This window comes from Leuciscus leuciscus (assembly GCF_965113295.1).
Source record: "Leuciscus leuciscus genome assembly, chromosome: 7".
Taxonomy (NCBI): Eukaryota; Metazoa; Chordata; class Actinopteri; order Cypriniformes; family Leuciscidae; genus Leuciscus; species Leuciscus leuciscus.
In genome coordinates this window covers 32,121,154-32,143,640 of record NC_138731.1, presented here as the reverse complement: position 1 = coordinate 32,143,640, position 22,487 = coordinate 32,121,154, and the positions used below count along the sequence as shown (strand labels likewise).

The window sequence follows — 22,487 nt, the reverse complement described above, 5'->3', positions numbered from 1 at the left end:
AAATTCTTCTATCATTTACTCATCCACATGAGAACATGATTCTTTTTTTCAATGCCATTATAACCCTTTTCAGATCTGTTAATTTTTTGGTTCCCCGGACTCACGATGGAGGGACAAAAACCTCTCAGGTTTCGTTAAAAATATCTTAATTTGTGTTTTGAAGATTGACGATTAAAGTCTTATGGGTTTAAATGACTTGGCTCATTAATTACAGTTCATAAGTTCTATACTTTTAGAAGGCTGAATGAGCTTGAACATGGATTGTTAAACTGAGGGTAGTCGAAACTCAGCTGCATGACTGACCCAGGCACTGGATAGCACCCATTACAGCCCCAATGAGAGCCAGCTGCAGCTCATCAGCACAGGACACCTGAGCTCAGCCTTGGTTAGACATACTGCCCTTTACACACAATAAAACTCATGCACACGGATACACAATGCTATACGAACATGCACATGCATGCATATGATTCTCAAAGACACTATCTAATGTGGTTTTGGATGTTATTGTTGGCATTAATCTGACTGGAACACAAAGAATTACTATCCTTGTGTGTGTGTGTGTGTGTGTGTGTGTGAGAGAGAGAGAGAGAGAGAGAGAGAGAGAGAGAGAGAGAGAGAGAGAGAGAGAGAGAGAGATAGAGAGAGTTTATTGGTTTATTTATTTTTATTGTGATATATTTATGTATAACATGGAAATGGTTTTTCCCCCCTTTTATTTATCTATATGTTTGTATATGTCTATTGCTTTGGCAATATTGTGCTATTTTACACAGTCATTCCAATAAAGCTCATTTAAAATTGAAATAGAGAGAGAGAGAGATAGAGAGAGAGAGAGAGAGAGAGAGAGACGAGAAAAGATGAGCGATGGCATATATTTTGTTCTCTCTCACCTCTCCAGGGTGAGCTCAGATCAGAATACCTCCTCCTCCCCCATGAATTGGGATCAGGTGGGGATCAGCTGGACCTTCGAGAAGGGGGGCAGAGGGTTTATGTGTGTGTGTTTTGGTAGTGGTGCTGATGAGCAGGAGGGTAGGGTGCCAGGCCGGCCGGGGGCCAATGTTGCACCTGTGAGAGATCCTGGAGGCAAATCTGGGTGTAGAAGCATGGATATGATTGGAAAGGTCCATCTTTGCACCTGCACAGAGGCGATTGAAGAGTTTGACAAGCCCAGAAATGAAAAAAAAGAAGCAACAACCTAACTTGGGCATTTCGGATACATCCAAGAAGCCCAATGCGGGTGATGTCTGTGTGTGTGTTGCATGCGTATGTGAGGATGCACTCCTGGGCGGAAAGAACGAATTGGTCAGCCCTTTCCCCCGAGGACAATCTTTGAGGTGTAAATAACTGAGACAAAGAGGGAGTTAAGAGAGTACCCAACATCTTTCTCCCTTTTTGCTTTTCTCTGTCTCTCTCTTTTTCCCTCCCACTTCGTCTCCAGGGACTGTACCAGCCTGGCTTGAACTGGACACCATCTGCTATAATGTGACAGAATGGAACCCCCAAATACTTTCATTTAATTCTGCTTTGTATGTGTGAGTGTGTGTTTATTTGTGTGCACATGAGAAGAGAGCTATTATCTCTGTTTTTCTTTTTTTTAATACAGCTTTGTTTCTGTAAATATATAGACTTGTATACATACACACACACCAATACATGTGCATTAAAGCTGCATGGGTCATGTCTGCACCCAGAATTTGTTCCCTTGAGTCCTTTGTTGAATTTAAAGACCATCTGTTTTTCTCTAACAAGCTTTCTCTTTTTCTCTTTGTTATTTTAGCTGTGTTTCTTTGCGTTTTATTCGTTTAAAGTTTCTGTGTGATCCAAATTAAAGTGTTTTAGGCCTGTAAGGTTAAGAGAAATGTGGGAAATTCAGTACCATGGACAGTGCTGGAGACCCATATAAGGCATTGCCATAATTAAATTATTATTATTATTATTATTATTATATATTAAGTATGCATATGCTGAATTTCATAGGAGCACAAAAGACATAGAACTTTCAGTAGGTATGAATCAAATGCAAATGCAAAATATTTTCTATTAAATGCTAATTATTCAATTGAATAATTTATTAGCTTCAAAGCTGCTAGAGGGTATGGGAAATTGACAAACGCATTTAAATTATGTCTGATAAAATGTGCCAATTTATTATATTCTAAAGCCAGATTTTCTGCTTATCTGTAGATAAGCATATCTTACTAGCATTTTTAGTTGTAGTGGCATGTGTAGAGAGAGACATTAGAGGGGTTATTTTAATGTCCCATCAAGACCTAATCTAAGAGATGAATACTGAGGATCACTTTTTCAACCCTAAAGACAGTGTTTTGTCTTGTTATCTTGATTATGATGAAAACATAATGCCCCACCCACAACCCTGCAAGGACTTTCACTTATTCCTCGTATTAATAAAGACATTATTTATACACAAAATTCTACTTCTTCACCCAACTTAACATTAAATAATATTTTTAAGGACACAGTATTTGTTTGATGTATTTCCTGATTCTGAGTCTTTTCTTTGATACATCTGAATGAACTAGTCTACATATCAAAAGTTTGAAGAAAAGTTTAAGAAATGAATACTTTTATTCAGCAAGAATGAAGTTTTGATCAAAACTAAAAAAGATTACAACAGATTGCACAAAAAGTAAAAAAAAAAATAAAAAAAAGTTAATGGATTGCAATCTGTTGTAATCTTTTTCAGTTTTGATCAAAACTTTATTCTTGCTGAATAAAATAAGAAGCAGCACAACTGTTTTCAACACTGATAATAAGAAATGTTTCTTGAGCAGCAAATCAGCATATCAGAATGATTTCTGAAGGATCACGTGACACTGAAGACTGGAGTAATGATGCTGAAAATTCAGCTTTGTCATCACAGGAATAAATTAATAAATTACATTTTAAAATATATTAAAATAGAAAAAAGTTATTTTAATTCACAACATTACTGTTATTTTTGATCAAATAAATACAGGCTTGGTCAGTACATAAAAAATAAAAATAAAAATAAAAATCTTCCTGACCCCAAACTTTTCAATGGTAAAATACATATTTGTTATGGTCACATGCTGTACTCATATTCAATCAAGCACAAACTCTTCCAGGCGGGCTGGTCGCCATCGACTGCAATATTCTTCCTTGAGTTTGAAATATGACTGCATCCTATCGATCAGATATGGTGTCATGGTGACTAAGCAAGGGAGGGAGAATATAGGCTTGCAAAAAGTGAACTGAAGGAAAAACAACTGCAGTGGTCATGGTGAGAAACTAACAGACAGATCACAAGTGAAAGGTTCACAAGGACAGATCCATGTTATTTTAAGGCAAAGTGACAGATTCCTACAGGCACATACATAAACTTGTACTGATGTGCCTGTGCCTCAATACCTGTGTTATCGTTGAGTATTTGATGTGGACTCGACCTCATCTGCTTTGTCCATGAGACTGTTAGTTTTCCCTCTGCATTCACATCATGTCTCGTCTCTGTCATGTCTGTGCGGCCGTGTGTGTTTGTGGATGATGGGAGTGGAGTGGACACATGGATATGAGGAACTGGTATCTTGCCTGAGGAGAGCTGTAATAGCAGCTGCCCGTGTGACTTTCTTTCTTTCTTTCTTTCTTTCTTTCTTTCTTTCTTTCTTTCTTTCTTTCTTTCTTTCTTTCTTTCTTTCTTTCTTTCCATCCATCCATCCATCCATCCATCCATCCATCATCTATCCATCTATCCATCTATCTATCTATCTATCTATCTATCTATCTATCTATCTATCTATCTATCTATCTATCTATCTATCTATCTATCTATCTATCTATCTATCTATCTGTCTGTCTGTCTGTCTGTCTATCTATCTATCTATCTATCTATCTATCTATCTGTCTGTCTGTCTGTCTATCTATCTATCTACAGCATCCTTTATTGATAGATATATCTCTCTCTCTGTCTGTGTCCATCCATCCATCTGTCCTTTTTTTCTATCTTTCTTTTTTCTTCCTATAAATATTGACAGATCTCTCTGTCTGTCTGTCTCTATATATATTCATCTATCTATCTTTCTTTTTCTTACTTTTTTATAGATACATCTGTCTCTCTATCATCCATCTTTTTTCCCTTATTTTTCTTTCTGTTCTTTATTCTTCCCTTTTTCTTTCTTTCTTTCTTTCTTTCTTTCTTTCTTTCTTTCTTTCTTTCTTTCTTTCTTTCTCATAGATAGATATGTCTCTCTATCCATCAAATTTATTTATTTATTTCCTTCTTTTTCTTCCTATAGATAGATATAGACAGATCTCTCTGTCTGTCTGTGTGTAGTATTCACCCATCTTTCTTTCTTTCTTTCTTTCTTTCTTTCTTTCTTTCTTTCTTTCTTTCTTTCTTTCTTTCTTTCTTTCTTTCTTTCTTTCTTTCTTTCTTTCTTTCTTTCTTTCTCAATTCATTTGCCTCTTTCACCTAAAAAAAAATCACACTATTTCCCTTGGGCCTTTCCTCTACGACCATAATCATCCCTCTAATGAAGAATGGCAATCCCTATGATGAAGGCCCTTCCCCCTCGTCTCTCTCTCTCTCTTTCTCTCCCCAACCCCAATTTTACTGTCTGTCCACTTTTTTATACAGGTGACTGGGTGTTTTGATTGGGTGCTGCTTTCTTCTAGTTTGCAATATAATATGGATGAGCTGTCACGTGATTGGTTTGCACTGGCCTAGAGTACCTTTTCTTCTTTTACATGGCTATTTCCCTGTAGTTTAGACACCCTCGAGGGATGTGCCACAACTGAAACACTGTGTGAATGTGTGTGGTGTGTATTTATGATGGAAATATATGAGTCTTGTTTTCTTTTGTCTCTGAGGGGACAGGTTGCCGTGGTAATGATGCCTAAGGGAGAGGGGTAAGATGTAAATTGGGTGATCATCACAGAATGTAAAGTGAAATCTGCAATGTACCCCGGGAGTCTGAGTAAGAGAGACAGATCGAGTGAAAGAAAGAGAGGGGTCATGTCCTGCAGGCGCTCAGGGTCTAAGATGCTGAATTTCCCAGATGAAAGAGAAAACATGGCCTATGTTTGTTGTGTGAGTGTGTATGTGTGTCTATGATACAGATCAGACTATACGGCATGTCTGGACATGACTGCTCAAAGTCCATAATCTTAATTGGCTCTCTCTTGAGATTATGAGTGCTGGTTAATTGGAAAAACACCCTCACTTTCATTTATACTTATTTATTTGCTCAGAACCCCCCCCCCCCCCCCCTGAAATATAAAATATTACCGGACATATACCAGATAATGTCTTTTTATTTATTTTGTTCTTTATTATGTTGGCATAAAACACTTTAAGTGAACACAAAATGTGCAATATAGTTTACAAAAGATTCCAGATAGATAGATAGATAGATAGATAGATAGATAGATAGATAGATAGATAGATAGATAGATAGATAGATAGATAGATAGATAGATAGATAGATAGATAGATAGATAGATAGATAGATGCAATGGGCCCCAGCTTGTGTATTCGGAGAGCTTTTCTATTCACTGAGGCTTCAGGCAACATGTGTACCTAACAAAGAAGCTGCAATTTCTAGCATAACTAAACATGCACCAGTGGATATGAACAGCACTAAATACTGTATTGCCTTTTTAAGAGGGTAGAAACATGGGGAAGAGGAAAAGAATGTAAAAAAATGACACATACATGCTCATGTAGAGTACTGACATTTTAAATAAGATAGGATAGGATGATTTGCAGTGCACCTTGGCGATAAAGTGTTAGACAACATAAACAACAACACTGTTATGTGACAAACCGCACATGTAACACGGACATTTAAATCTGCCTCATTTCATTGGAAGAAATGTCAGCAAGAGAAGGTTATCATGAAACAGAAAGGTCATTTCTATGTACTTACTTTTCTGTCTCCCACTCTGTTTCTTTTTTTTCTCTAACCAGCCAATGTTAGCTCAATGTTTTATTTTTTCTTCTTCTTCCTCTTCCTAAGCTTGTCCAGTTGCCAGGTAACCCTGGGTCACATCTGGGGTCTAAATCGAGCACTTTCTCTTCCTAGTTATCAGAGAGATGGGCTGTAATTTATTAGTTTGATAAAAAAAAGAGAAAGGTATTATACAGCGCCGCCAATCTCCACAGAGCTTGTTTGGAATTCATGCCCTATCCTATTTCCGGTGCATTCCTAGCGGCATCTCTGAGCCATTCATCTTTAAATTGACCACCTGAGCCAGGTTTCTGCATATTCAGTTGGAAAGAAATGCACTAGGCTTGGATAGCAGCCCTGTAGATTCAACATGTGCTGCAGCTTAATGGAATTAGATATTTTTTAAAGGATTTTTGAAGCAAATTTTGATTAATTTGATCAATTATATAATGTTTGCTATCTAAAACATTTTTTAATTCACTATACCATACCAAGCTTCAAATTCAAAATTTGAGTATCAGACAATGTTGTTACAGAACAGAGACTCTGTCAACCCCTGTCTGGGTTTGAGTCATTTGGCTTCTGAGGTATTGGAGATTTTTGTGGTCGTGAGTACTGTGAATTCTTCCTTCGCACCGTCCAACCAGTGTCTCCACTCCTCCAATGCGAGCTTGATCGCCAGTAGCTCTCTGTTACCAATGTCGTAATTGATCTCCACCAGGGATAACTTTTTGGAAAAGACGACGCATTAATGGAGACTTGATGGTTTCCCTGCTGCTGACATAGCACCGCTCCTACCCCGGTGGTGGAGGCGTCGGCCTCAACAATGAACGACTTCAACGTTGGGATCTGGGTGGATTAGGAGCGGCGCATTGGTGAAAGAGTCCTTGAGGCTCTGGAAAGCCTGGGTGGCAGCAGGTGTCCAGGACGGTAGTCCAAGTTCCTTGATGGTAGAAGGGGTTGGCCAGTTCCGAACCACTTCCACCTTCCTCTCGTCCATCTGGATGCCGTGTTCACTGATGTTGTATCCGAGAAATTGGACGGTAGACTGATGGAATGAGCATTTCTGGAGGTGTTGGAGGACCTCTGCAACGTGGTGGCGATGTTCAGCCAGACTCTGGGAATATATCAGAATGTCATCGATGTAGACGTTCATGGTACGATGGAGGAATTCCCGGAGCACCTCGTGCATAAAGTCCTGGAATACGGAGGGGGCATTTACCAGGCCGTACGGCATGACCAAGTATTCGTAGTGTCCAGTTGGGGTCTTCCACTCGTCCCCCTCACATATCCGGAAGAGGTTATACACGCTGCGGAGGTCCAACTTAGTGAACACGGCTGCTCCACGAAGTTGTTCCAGGGCTGCTGGGACGAGAGTAAGTGGGTATCGGAACTTGACTGTTATATTGTTGAGGGCTCGGTAATCGATGCAGGGCCGCAAGCCTCCACCTTTTTTCGCCACAAAGAAAAAACTCGAAGCAGCAGGGGAGGTGGAAGGGCGGATGTAACCTTGCTGGAGGGCCTCTTCCACGGACTCCTCCATGGCCTTCTGTTTGGGAAGAGACAGAGGATAGATTTTACCGTGGGGCACTGGCTCATCCGGAAGGAGGTCGATGGCGCAGTCCCATGGCCGATGTGGCAGCAACGATGAAGCCCGTTTGGGGCAGAAGACGTCACTGAAGGGGGGCGTAGCAGGTTGGAATGTTGATGGACTGCTGTTCTACAGGGCTCTTGATGGAAGTGGAGTTGATCGGAAGGGAAATCACCGGTTGAGGAATATGTGGAAAGCAGCTATGGCCCCACTTCAGGATTTCTCCCTTTACCCAGGAGAGAACGGGATCGTGTTGCACTAACCACGGGCGCCCTAGTATGATACCAGCGGTGGAATTCTCCAGAACCAGTAGAGAGATGGATTCAATATGCAGCTGTCCCACTTGCAGTTGGAGAGGTCCCATGGAGAAACGTACGTTCTTCTTATTGAGAGGTTTACCGATTATCGAGTGAACCTGATAATGGGTTTGGGTGGGCCTTTTCTGGAGATTGAGTTGGCGGCAGAGGCAATCGGAGATGAAGTTTCCAGCTGACCCAGAGTCGAGGAGGGCGTGTACTGGAAGAGAGACATGTGAGGCAGTAAGGATAACTTCAGTGGTGAGGGGTTTCATGTTGACTGAGGAAGAATGGATGACACTCACCATAGGAAAATGGTGGACGGATGGGACATGCTGTAATGATATGTCCACCAGCACCGCAGTGCAAGCAAAGACCCTGGGTCAGCCTCCTCTACCGCTCAGTGATTGTGAGACTAGTGTTATCCACTTGCATGGGGACTGGTTCTGGAGTGCTGGTATACTCTGGTTGGCGAGGTGGGAAATGTGACAGCTGACCTGTAAGACCTGTAGGTCTTCCAAGCAGGGCTGCATACAACGATCAGTGCGGATGGCGAGCTGAATGAACCATTCTAAACCCATGGCGTCGTCGTATGCAGCGAGATGCAGTTGCAGATGCGGATTTAGTCCCTGCCGATAGGTGGTGAGGAGCAAGCTTATTTCATCCACTGGTGCCCGCTAGGGTCCGGAACTTGAGGGTATAATCAGAAACATAATTTTTCTCTTGATGAAGATGGTATAACTGCTCACCGACTGATGAATCGCCATCTGGAATCCCAAACACGTCAAGAAAGTGAGAGGTGAAGTTACTCAGAGACTGTGTAACGGCAGTATTTTGGTTCCAGATGGTCTGGGCCCAATGGAGCGCTCGCCCCGTCAGCAGGGAAATAATAAAAGCCACCTTTGCTCTCTTGGTGGGGAAGCGGTGCGACTGCATCTCCAGGGCCAGCGAACACTGAAGGAGAAATCCGTCGCAATCCTCCGTCAAACCAGAGTAGGGCGCTGGATTAGCCACGAGACTGGAGGCCACTGGTGGTGAAGGAGAGAAGGTGACGGATGATGCGGAAATGGATCCGGTGAATGCTCGCTTGAGTGCATCCACGACCTCCTGGAATGGATCATGGGAACTTATTCTCAACGGTGTTGGTCTTGTCTTCTGTTACGGAACAGAGACTCCAAACAATAATCGTAGAGGTGAGAAACAGGTTTATTGACATAGTGAAGCAAATAGCAGTAGCGGGAAACTTTAAAGGTAAATGTCAATGAGAAATGATGAACGGAGATACTGACAGTCTTTTCTGTTTAGATGGTTGAGGAGGTCGTGAATGATGGAGCAGAGGATGGTGGAAGCACACACCGTCTTCTTCTTCGTCGTCTTGCAATATCTCACCTCTCGTAAGTGATTGCAAGACGACGAAGAAGACGACGAACTGGAAGACACTGGAGACTAGGAGATACTCTCTGGGAGACGAAGATACTTTGCCAATGATGCATGGACAGTAGGAGAAGACAATGAGATGAGTTCTTACTCATGTACAAGACCAGACAAAGTGCCAGAGTGAGGTGTGTGCTTATAAGTGTTTGTGAGCAGATGGCGTGCAGGTGCTGGTGATTAATACTCAGGTGATAGTGATCGTTGTGATTAAATGGTAATGGAGCCTGGCTGATCCCTGACACATGTTGCAATGCAAAGCACATTTTCTATGTCTTTATAAAATATGACAATTTGTTAAGCTGATATTTTCTAAAATCATGTACTCATGATAAAAAGAAATTGTCAGTCTAATGTGCATTTCAGCCTGAAAAATATTTTGAACTAAAACAATGTTTATGGATATTTTTGAATGTTCCCCATTCAAGTAGAGGGGTATGGAAACCAATTTCTGCCATATAAAAAAAAAGTGCTTTGGTTAATTATAATTGTGACAGAAGTTGTAATTATGACATGAACAGTATGACATGTCAACATTTTTATGCTATAATTATGACTTTAAGCCACAATTAACATTATGACTTTTTCATAATTATGACATTTGTATAATACATTTGACTTTTTAAAAATAATTATGACATCACATAATCTTTACTGTCATAACTGTGATTTAATCTCAATTGCAACATAAATCTTTTTATGTTAAAACCCAACCCATACGTTTATGTACATAAAAGTTTTGACTATTTGTGCCATATTTATTACTTTTTATTATGATTTACCAAAGCATGATTTTTTCCCCCTATATGTGGTGGAAATATGTTTCCATGAAGAGAATCTGTACTTGCCAATAAAGGAAAAAAAACTGCCCGCCGGGGTGTTGCCAAAATGGCTGCCGAGTGAACTGACTTGCCTTAATAGGGACTTTGGAATTCATATTGCATCACCAACAGTTGCTGTCGATCATGTCGCCATAAACCGCCAACTTTCATTGAAAATGAATGACTTCCGGTCACTGCAAATCGCTGTATGTGTGGATGCTCCGTGAAAGTGTGCCAAGGATCTGGAAGCAGCATGGTTGTGAAATGCCAGAAAGACACATACTCTGGCATTTGGGAAGGTGCACAGATGTAGTCTGTGAGTGTTGAAGGTGACAGACAGCCAAGCAGAGAAGCGCAGGGATTTGTTTAAAAGCTTCTGTCATCCTCCCCTGAGTGTCAGTTGCGTGTCCCTGCTTAGATAATTAATTACTGGGAAATGCCGTGGAACCAGTTATACATAACAAAACTTACAAGCCATTACAAATGGTAAACAAGCTGACAAATATATGATATGACAATGTTCATTCACCACCATACGGTAAAACACCGTACCTGAATTTAGTGAGACCAAGTCCAGAAAAGTTTTTTCCTCCTATCTGCCTTAGCAGCAGACACACATCCACACACTTGCCAATCAGTTCAGAACTACACATTTATAAATGAAATTATAGAACATATTACACCACTAAAGCTGTGTGTATGCTGGGTAAAATTAATTTTGAAGCATTTGCACACCTGCTCCATTGTAGCTCTGGCTGCTGTTATGATCACAACTTGCAATTGGCTATTTATAGATATCTCCTCCTCCAATCTGAGGAACAGATGATGCATCTATCACAGAGAGGGGTTTGTGGAGAGGGTTAACCTTCCCTGGTTTGCCCACAATTCCCTAGTATAAGTGGAGCATGAATTGACGTCCCTCGGTGTGAATTATGACGCTCTAAACTGACAGTTTTCCAATGATCATGGCAATACTTTGATTAGAGAGAAAGATAAACAAAAACAAACGCACCTGTATTTTCCCGCGAGACCTGTAAAATGGACGCCCCGTTTCCACCTCAAGGCAATTATGTGCCATCTGCTCAAGTCTGATTTGTGCAGGGCCGCTTTGTTTTTCGGGTTGTTGATGTAGAATTACACGCTTTAAATTGACATAATCCATGACAGATTGTGATTGACAGGCGAAAAATTTATAATATGGCTAAAGCGAGTGGTCAGTTACTTTCAGAGAGTAAAATGAACACCTGGAGAGCATACCATCAGCCAAAAGTGCAAAGTTGAGGACACAACATGATATAATGTGATGGTATCTATTATTTCTATTCTGTGGACAGGTTAGGATTTTTTTTTTTTTTTTTTTACTTTGCATTACACATTTTGCACATTTATGCAAGACAGGGAACATCAGATTTTCTTTTCTGATATTCTTTTCCATGGTTTTGCGTCTTCCGCTGTAATTGTAGTTTTATTGGATATCAAGCCTCTTTTGGCAGAGAACATCTGGGCATCTAAAGCAATAATAGCAACATTTACACTTGTATCTCAAACACCTGCGAAATTTCACTGAGATGTATGAATGGAATATATTGAATTTATCTCATTTGAATATGTAATTCTTTTCCTTTTTGGTGCGGGAAGAGGTGCAAATAGATTCTTAGTGTTATATTATAAATGTTGTTGTTGTTGTTGTTCAAAAGTCATTCATTATATAGATCTTATGTAGCCCCGTCCCTTTTCATGCTGTCTTCTGTTTTGTATTTCCACTGAATGAAGGTAAGATCTTACAGATTAATGAAAGAACCGCTCATTTTAAAATCTTCCCAGTCTACTGACATTTGTTATGACATCCGTTTCAAACATTACAATGCTCATTATAACTTTCGTTAACTCTACAATAAGTTAATCTACTTTATCATCAGCTAATTACTCTTCTGCTGTGATGCCAAAAGAAATATACAGAGCTACCGCTAAAATGGAAGTTCACACACACAATTCTAATGATGCACGCATGTTTCTCTGGAGCATAAGGTCTATAGAGTGGTGCATTCAAATTTTAAACTACTTTAAACTGAAAACTACTTCTAACTGAAAACCTTCAAATTTCAAGCTTTTCAAACTTTTTCAAACTTTCTGGTCAGGCTTTCTCAAGCCAACCTCAAAGTTTGTTGTGACAAACTTTTTTTTTATCTACTGCAAAAATGGAAGTTCACACAAAAAATTCTAAATATGGCTGTGCGATTGTTTCCCTGAAGCATAAGGTCTAGAGTGGTGCAGGGATGACATCAAAACCCGGAAGAGTAATTTGCCAGTGGTTCTTTCGAGATGAGTTTTTAAAATGGTTATTTTTAGTAAAATAAGGTCTGTGGTGAACAAATGTTGATGATACTTCGACATTTTGTTCTACAATGTAAACTGCACACTACGAACATTCTTATCTTGTTACTTATAAGAAACATATGTGTGTTACATATGGGGGTGGTGGTGGCGCAATGGATAAGACACATGCCTTTGGTGTGAGAGACCCGGGTTCGAATCCACTGTGAGACACCAATGTGTCCCTGAGCAAGACACTTAACCCCTAGTTGCTCCAGAGGCGTGCGACCTCTGACATATATAGCAATTGTAAGTCGCTTCGGATAAAAGCGTCAGCTAAATGAATAAATGTAAATGTAAAATGTGTTTTTTTTTTTTAAATAAACATAATAGCTTTATTAAAATTATTTTTTTATATGGGTGTGTGTAATTTATGTTGTAGAAAAATGTTCGCCTGTCACAAACTGATCTGAAACACGCGTTGAGGATCCTAACACAGCTTTTATTAGGGGTAATCCACAATCATAATCCATATGACAGGCAAGGTTCAAAACCACAGGGAAGACAATCTAAAACAAACAACAGGATAGAAAGCAGGAAAACAGGGGAATCCAGGAAATTAGGCAGAAGGTTAGAACAAAAAGAGGAGACAAAATAGAGTGCTCAAAAATGCAGTGTGACACATACAAGACTTTGCAATGAGTGACTGAATAAACAATGGGAAACAGGTGGCAGTAATCAGAATATAATGAGTCCAGGCAAAGTTTTATGGGAAATGTAGTTCATGATGGAATGGCAAAGGACTAGGGAGGAGTGCCCTCTGGTGGAAATCAAGGGCACTCCAGCTGGTGGGTGTGACATTATTACCACATATTAATAAATAAAAAAATATAATAAAAAAATATATATATATATATATATTATAAAAAACCCATAGGAAAATCTCAAGGGAATCAGTCTTCCGGGTTTTGATGCCATCCCTGCACCACTCTATTATGAATACTAAGTATGCATTTTGTGCAACATATCCACCTTATTTTGTGTAACATATCCACCTTATTTTGTGTAACATATCCACCTAACACGGAAGTAAGCTATTTTCTTTGAATGTGCGAGATTTCTGATTCATTAGCCATTGTAAATAACAAGAAGAATAACAAAATGCAGTGAAAAAAACTATTTGCGCTACAAACCATTGTGTTTATGATTACAATAATAAATTAAAATAACATAATAACAAATATCAGTTTTCAATATCAAGCAGCATAACAGACTGTTTTTGTACAGGTAAAATAACTCGAAGCAAATTAGACCAGAAGACTTGCACATTCAAGTTAGCCATGTCTGCTCTTACTTAAAAAATAAGGTGGATAGCTGAGTGCTGTTATTCATTTAATCTTAATCACTTTAATGGCCTCTAATTTCATTTTTCCAGTTATATGAGAACTATAGGCTCCCATTTTGCTGTTTGTGCAGTTATATTCTTTAAGAGACTAACCTGAGGACACTAGGCGATCGGCACTAGTGGGTAGCTCTATGCACCCAGTGGTAGGGCCAGTAATTTGCTACCACAGCAGGACTCTGCGCAGGAGTGTAGTTGTGACAGGCCCCTGATACACCACCACCGCACAGAGAAACAAACATGAGGAGAGAGAAGAATAAGCTGTTTCTGTATTTGATTTCACTTGATTTGTTATTAAGCAAGATAAGACATGAACATGCTCTGTAATGTGTTCAAAACAAACACAGAGAGTAATTCTGATTTCATCGCAGTGTGTCAACCCAAAGCAGGAGTGCGAGAGTGAACCAAGTTAAAAGTCATGTCAATACTAACAATTTAAATAGATAATACACATAACATACTTAGGCATGCATAAGAATTAGCTTGAGCCAACGCAATTAGTATTCTTAATTTGTTGCTTAATTGAAGAAGAACATCATCAGACTTGCTTAATTAAGAGGGTGCGACTATTAGAATAAACTGCACTGCAGTATATTGATTGCTGACAGCAGCTTTCCCTTTTCCAATGGAGTTTGCAATCACAGAAGCACACTGAGCAAAGATAAACAGCATTGAACCCAGTTCAACACTGATTACACTGAATCCAGATTTCCTACATTTTTATCATTTTCTTTACCAATGAACAATAAAGTGGAAAGAAACCTAACAAACAATGAACTCTGCATGGTAGGAAATTTCACACCATGAGAACCTGGCTGACATGGGTGGGCCGTACAGTTACTGGAGTTCCCTCCATGGCCCCTGTGTAGAGGTGTTATTTAATGAAAAAACAAAACTGTTTTCAATAAATCCTCTTTTTTAAAACATTTTAAGATGGATCTCAATTCCTTTATAAACTGCATGAGACATTTGCTTCCAATTCCAAACTGATGCCCTCTGGTTTCATGTTTTTATCAAAATAACTGTGAAACTGGAGTATGTGCTGCCACCTAGCGTCTGAATGGAGCTTAGCAACGCTATTAGTGGGATCATGTAATGTAGCTTTGATTTCCAGATGTTTGCTGCAGTTGAATTAATATATATATATATATATATATATATATATATATATATATATATATATATATATATATATATATATATATATATATTCATATATATATATATATATATATATTCATATATATATATATATATATATTCATATATATATATATATTCAATCAAAAATATATATAATATACAAAAATATTAATTTCTCTTTGTAAAAACAAAACAGTGCTCTCAAATTGTAATAAAACTTTCCTTTAATGTATCACATAAAACTTAACAGGGTACAGATTTATTTTTTCTACATTCCAATTTTTTTTTTAGATGCATGTTATGGTACAATGATATTATTCACTACTGTTTGAAGGTTTGGGGTAATTTTTTGTAATGCTTTTTAATGTATAAAAATAGTAATTTTCTGTAATATTATTACGATTTAAAATGACCGTTTTCTATTTTAATATATTTTAAAATGTAATTTACTCCTGTGATGGCAAAGCTGAATTTTCAGCATCATTTCTCCAGTCTTCATTGTCACTTGATAAGAAATCATTCTAATATGATGATTTGCTGCTCAAGAAACATTTCCCATTATCAATGTTAAAAACAGCTGTGCTGCATAATATTTTTTTGTTAAAAACCGTAACATATAGGATTCTTTGATGCAGTTCAAAAGAACAGCATTTATTTGAAGTAGAAATCTTTTGTAACATTATAAATGTCTTTGTTATCACTTGCTGAATAAATATTTGCTTTTTTTTTTTATTCTTACTGACCCCGCACTTTTGAACGGTAGTGCATATTTTACATATATTTTCTACTTTTCATCTCCTTTCTTATCCTGATGCGTTTCTGTTTTTATTAGCTCTTCCTCTGCCTCTTCTTTCTCATTTTCACTGATCTCATTTCCTCCAACATTCTTCTTTTCTCCCAGGCTCTCCTCTCCTCCATCACCCTCTCCTCTCTCTCCTTCAACCACTGGCTCCTCTTTATCTTCCTTCTCTCCTTCTCCTTCTCCTTCTCCTTCTCCTTCTCCTTCTCCTTCCCCATCCCCAATCTCCCTCCCTATTACTTTTTCCTGCTCTTCTGTTTTTGCCTGTGCACCCTCAGCCACAATGCCTTCCCATTCGTCTGTCTGCAGTTCCAATTGTTCCACTCTTCGCATCATTTTGCGGGCACTAGACTCCAGCTCAGCTATCAGCCGAGCCAGTTTGGTCTGCAGCGTCTCAACGTTGGCCTCTAAACGGTTCACCACGTCCTCCGTTTTCTCTACCTCTCCCTGCCCTTCATCTGTCTCTTCCAGCATCCCCATCTTTGTCAGGATCTGACGACCCTTCTCCTCCAACAGGCGCTTGGCAGCAGGGTACTCATGAAGTGTTTCAGTCAGGTCCTCTTTCGATAGACTGAACAGATCTGAGTAACCAATGCTGCGAATGTTGGCGGTTCGTCTGTTTCCTGATTTGTTACCTGTGCATTAATGAGAGTTGTGATGAATTTGTGTTATTTATAGTGATTCATTATGTTTTAATACCGCTAAATTTGCTTTTCTTTTGTAGATAAAGTTAAAGGAATAGTGTACTCAAACATTATACTTTTTAATAATTTACTCACTATTATGCTGCTCGAATCGTATTTTATATTCTTTCATTCGTGAAACACAAAATGAGATTCTCAAGCTTTTTTTTCCATACAACAAAAGCACCAAAAAAACACACTAAAGCTCCATAAATGTAATAATATAGGGGAGACCGGGGACAGTTGCAACACTTTTTGCATTTCTCTCAATTACTCAGAGACTATTTGGACTAGACCAACCAAATTTGTATATATTAAACTTGCATCTGTCTGCTAATTACCCATACCATTTAAAGATGATTATATATGACATATCGTTCACAGTATTTATTTGAATGGAAGAAGTCAGATGTTGCAACTGACCCCGACCCAGGGGACAGTTGCAACACAACCCAGGGACGGTTGCAACATGTTAAAAATACCTTAAATTTCATTAATTAACTTAAGCTTTTTGTCTCAATGAGCAAAGAATTCTGAAAATATGAACTGTTTTAGGCCTACTATAATATTATAGTATTATTTATTTCAATAATATTATTGTAGCCTATTATTTATTTATTTAGTCATATTTATCAAATAACAGTTATTGAGTTTTGTTTGTTCATGTGTAGAACATAGGCCTACATAGATTCAGTGTGCAGGAGTTACAGATGCTATTCAATCTCTCCATATTTCAGTGTCAGACAGGAAGAATTGAACAATTTGCAATGCAACAAACTTTTATTAAACATGCAATTTATAACATGTTGCAACCGTCCCCAACCCTATCATCCATGACAGAACATCATATTCCTGCTAGACACACTGACTTTGACACATGCTAACCATGGCACTTAGAAGTCAACAAAACAATAATTCAAACGAAGTAAGTTTTGATTAATTCATACAAAATTTCAGGACAGTATGACAAAAATATATCTCATGAAAAGATTTACTTTCATACCTCCAAAACAAGTTTTGTTCAATAAATGCAGCAGCAGAAGTTGAATATGTCTACTGTCTTCTTGGTGGGTGTAGGGTCTAACTGTGCATGTGCAGTATGAGTGTCATCACTCTAGCTTGTTTCTGATTGGAGAAAAATGAAATGTTGCAACCATCCCCTGTTGCAACTGTCCCCGGTCTCCCCTATAATGCAATATAGGTAGCGTAACACAACCACACACGAGGGAAAGGTTTTCAGTGTTAAACAAATTTCATTGTTATTGTATGGATTCAACTATATATTGTAAAATATAGTGTATGAGCCATATGGATTTTTTGTTGTTGTTGTATAAATTACTATCCACATTTCTTGTATGAAAAATAGAAGCTTTGACATTCTGCTCCCCTTTTGTGTTTCATGGAAGATAGAAAATAACAAGGGTGCAACCGCATGGGGGTGAGTGAAAATATATTTAAAAACATTAGGTCAATTATTCCACTTAAACATTGTGGAGAATCTCAGGTCAACTATCAGAAGGGAATTACTTTATTATTTCTAAGCCATCAAAGGAATGTGAGAACACTTTTTATATTTCGAAAACAATAAAAAGCTTTGTGTTGTTGTTGTTGTGGAATAAGGAAATAATATAAACTAAATCATGATGGACATATGTTGTTATTGTAGTGAATACTAATTATAAGGAATATGATTATGCTGAAAATGATATGATCAATATGTTATGACAACATATGTTTTTACATTGCTTTAACTCATCAAAATAAGTTAATCAATTTACAACGAGTACAAGTTGATTGTACTTAAAATTTTAAAGAAGCAACTTATTTTTTACAGTGTACTGAATACTGTACTGGTCTTTAGCATTTCATACCCTTGATATTCAGGATACTGATTTCTCCAAAGAAGTTTCCATCCCCCAGAACAGCAAACTGAGTGACTCCATCATCAGCCACCACTGCCAGCTTCCCCTCTTTAATGATGTACATCTCATGACCTACATCACCCTTCTTGCATACGTACTCTCCCGGGCTATACACCTAAAGATGATAGAAGAGATTCTGGTATAATACTGTAAGATTTACTATAAAGTATACATAAAAAGTATAATTATGACAACAGCAAACATTACAAAAAAAAAATATTGCTGAGGTCAAGAACAACATGCAAGACTAGATTTAACTGACTCTTACAATCTTGCTGATTTGAATAAAATTTCTGGATTACTGCGCGTTCTTGGCTGCATCCAAAATCACATACTTCCCTATAGTAAACGAAAAACAAAGTATGTCTGAATTTACAGTACTCATAAAGAGTAGGCAAAAAATATGCGGATAACCAACTTCTTTCGGCGAGATTCTGAAGTGTGCATGCGATAGATACTTTACTATCCCATGAGGCCACGGGAGAGAATTTGCGAATGGCAGTGAAGCAAGGCAACTGACGCTAGTAGATAACATGATAATGACAACATGGCAAATGTAGTACAGATTACATTCATACTACACACCTACTACATAACATACTTTTTAGCGGTAGTGAAGTAATTACTTATTCAAAATAAGTACCTACTTAAAAGAGTATGTGATTTCGGACACAGCCCTTGTGTTCATTGGAAAGGGCAGATGTATTGATACTCGAAACCATGATCAGCAATGCAGCAATTTGCTGGCAGCAAGATTTTTTATCATATTAAAAAACAACATGACACACCTAATGAAAAACTTGAATTTCTTTATAAGGAAACAGCAAAGTGTATACTCTCAAAGAGTAAAACTAGCTGTGTCTATATTATGATAAACTACACAACATTATAATATTATTTTCAAATTAGTTTTTAAATTATTAGCCTATTGTTCCTGGTTCAATCTTGTAAGAAAGTAGCAGTGGCTGTGACAGACTTCAAGCATCACCTCCAAGCTTAAAAAGATGCAATCTAAGTTTACATGAAATAAGCCTGCTCCCGAGCAGGTTTGAGCGAATGGACCTGTTGCTATGACAGCAACTCCGGGATGAGCATAAGAGACCTAACAATCCTGGATAATGTCAAATCGTTAACAGTAAAATCCAGATAAGTGAGTAGTCCACGTATGAAGAGCAGGCCCCAGGTGTGCCATCTGTTTTCTAACCTGTGGGGTGAGTTTAAGTACCAGCTGCTCCAACAGACTTTTCTCACAGTTCTGAAAGATGGTGACTTTAGACAGAGTGGGCAGATGCACGCTCACGGCAGTTGCTGTTTGAAGTGTGATTGGAAGATGTCGAAGAATCTCATTTTCCCGAGTGATCTTTCTGTTCCAGACACATAATTTGGGTGTAAACAAACATTAAAAATGGTTTTTGATCAACTTGGGAACAATTGGTTAAAAGTATGACTAAACAAAATGGCTAAGATTTAGTTCTGAGAAAATCTCAGATTTCTTTTTTGCATATGTCACTTGGAATATTTTGTTTTCTTTTGCAATTTAGCCTTTTTTTTTTTTTACATTTACACTATCGCTCAGAAATCTGGGTTCGATAAAATGTTGTAATGTTTTTGATAGGAGTCTCTAATGCTCACCAAGGTTGCATTTATTTGATAAAAAATACAGTAAAACAGAAATATTCTAAGATATTATTACCATTTTCTAATTCATTTTAAAATGTATTTTATTTCTGTGATGGCTGAATAAAAGCTGAATAAAATTATGGTTGTTGTCATTAATTAACATTAATATTATCGTTTTTTACTGTCATTACAGACAGTTAAATGAATTGGCCTAATGTAGAATTGTCCGATGTAGAATGATGCTTTATATTTAATTTACTGTATCTACATACTACATACTACTAAAGATAGAACTGTCTTACAGTGTTTTAGCATTGCACGTGCCTAAATCCGGCACTGTTGACCTCAAACTTTTAAACAGTAGTGTAGATGTGGATTTGGTGTCTTTAAATATTGCTTTTTGGGCTCACAGACTATAATAGGAAGACTCACTTGTTGATGTGCAGATGCTGGTACCAGTCGTTGACGCGATTCTGCAGTTCTTTGCTGATGCGCCGGCTGCGCAGGTAAGCCTTCACCAGCTCGTGATTGGGGAAAAACACGTTGTCACGATCACGCAAGCTTGATATCACGTCCCCCATGCTCCCCACGACGGATGCAAACACCAGCACTGCGATCAACATGTCAGCGATCAGAAACAGAAACTCTTCTTCGCGTTCGGGCGTCGGAGTGTCACCCACTGTGGTGAGGATGAGAGTGGAAAACCAGAAGCAGTAGAAGTACTGGCGTCTCGTGGAAGCAAACTCCGGGTCGGAGATGTTGGGATAGACCCAGGGATCCGCACCAAAGCCTATGTAATTAGACAGGGAGAAGTAGATGCAGGCGTTCCAGTGGATGAGCACGAAGATATACAGCATGAGTTTGGCGACGCGGAAGGTGTTCGGATAGGCTGTGCGCGTTTCCATGCGGTCCAAGGCCTCGTTCAAACGGCCCGTGCGCAGGAAACGGTTGACCCGGACTAGAGGTGCGTGGATCCCCAGTTTCAGATAGAGCAGATCAGTGGGCAACAGAGAGCCAATGTCCCATTTGAATCGAGAGGAGCGTAGGTAACGCATTTTCAAACGGGACAAGTCTCGCACCAGGATACCCTGCTCCAGAAAACCTTTAAAGAGAAAGCCTTTTTTTAAAAGGTTGTCAGGTTTTCCAGACGGCCAATGTGGGGGAACATTAGTACAGTGACAACAAAAAAGAAGAAGAAAAAATAAGCAATGTGATGTTTTTAAAAATATATTTAAAAGTGTAATATATACATTTTTTAATTTAGCCTATTAATCCATAGTAAAGTCAATCTGTATAAAAGCAAAATTTTAAATTAAGTTCAAAGTTAAATAAGTAGGCTATGCAAAGATAATAAATAAACAAACAAATAAAAAAAGAGATAAGATGCACACTTACCTGTGCGAAAACCAATAACTGTGTCAAGCACAAAGACCAAGTCACAGATATAATCCAAGGTTAGCCATGTTGCCATATATGTCTCTTCAATTGTATAGAAACATGTCCTTTTAACAACAAAGACCATTTAACTTCAGCTTCTCGTACACACGCATAATGATTTCTTAGTAAATTAACAACTGTTAAGACTTGAAATCCAAATGATATCTAACCCTAACCCTAACTTTAGAACTAAACTTTTAGTGTCTTCATTTCACAGACACTCACAGTTAATGTTGCCATTTCAGTTACAATTTTCATTCAATATATTATTCTCATCTTAATGTAAAAATGAAATAAAAGTTATTAAAGCATACAGTAGTCAAACCTCACTTAATGTTTTCCTACCTGCATATTATGATGACCCAGTTGTAGCAGATAGGGAGTATCATAATTTGCAACCATGTATAGTAAAACTCTTCAGATGGATCGATTATCCATTCCTTCCAGCTGACAGCATATAGAACATTTTGTGTTAGTCTTTATAGCATAAAATAACAAAGAACTGTAATTATTAATTTAATTTGTGTGTATTGGAGGTTGGAGTAGTTTGGTGTCAGACTTAAACTTCATAATACAATATACAGTAACAAATGTGACAATAAAATATTTGAACTAAAACTCACTTTATTTTTGGAGTCTCCTCTTTCTTCGTCTTATTTGATTCTTTTGCCTTATTCTCTTCTTCATCAGCATTCTTGATCTTGCCTTGCCATGCAAAAAGCCTTGTCCAGCGATTTGTGTTCATGTTTAGTATTTACAAAAGAATATGAAGGTAAGTGAGTTTATAACAACCATTGTTTGAACACACAGCTGTCACAACAACAAGCAACCCCACCCATATAACACAGGTACTATGTGATGGTCATTGCCATGACAACATTTCTCCAGAGGAGCCAGGTAAGCGGTTTCCTCCTGGCTCAGCAATCTGCGTGAACAGATTTCTAAAACTCTAGGGAGAGGAACAGAATGTAACTGAATGGAAAATATAGGCTACTTTCAAAATAATATATCAAGTATCTATCTTGGACTTAAAATAATGACTAAAATTTTTTATAATGACTAATTATATAAAAAATTATATCTGCACATGGAATAACTTTAA

At 38.1% G+C, this 22,487-nt stretch overlaps 1 protein-coding gene across 1 annotated transcript; it reads right to left on the bottom strand.

Moving 5' to 3' along the window:
- Positions 1-15,184: 15,184 nt before the first annotated feature.
- On the bottom strand, positions 15,185-22,130 carry cnga4 (cyclic nucleotide gated channel subunit alpha 4; the record flags this gene model as incomplete). The annotated part of the gene is made up of 7 exons (XM_082176559.1): positions 15,185-16,358; positions 18,278-18,443; positions 19,533-19,692; positions 20,381-21,050; positions 21,344-21,450; positions 21,731-21,832; positions 22,009-22,130. The coding sequence occupies 7 exons, from the start codon at positions 22,128-22,130 to the stop codon at positions 15,709-15,711; spliced, it is 1,977 nt and encodes a 658-aa protein (XP_082032685.1). The 3' UTR covers positions 15,185-15,708.
- Positions 22,131-22,487: the final 357 nt, after the last annotated feature.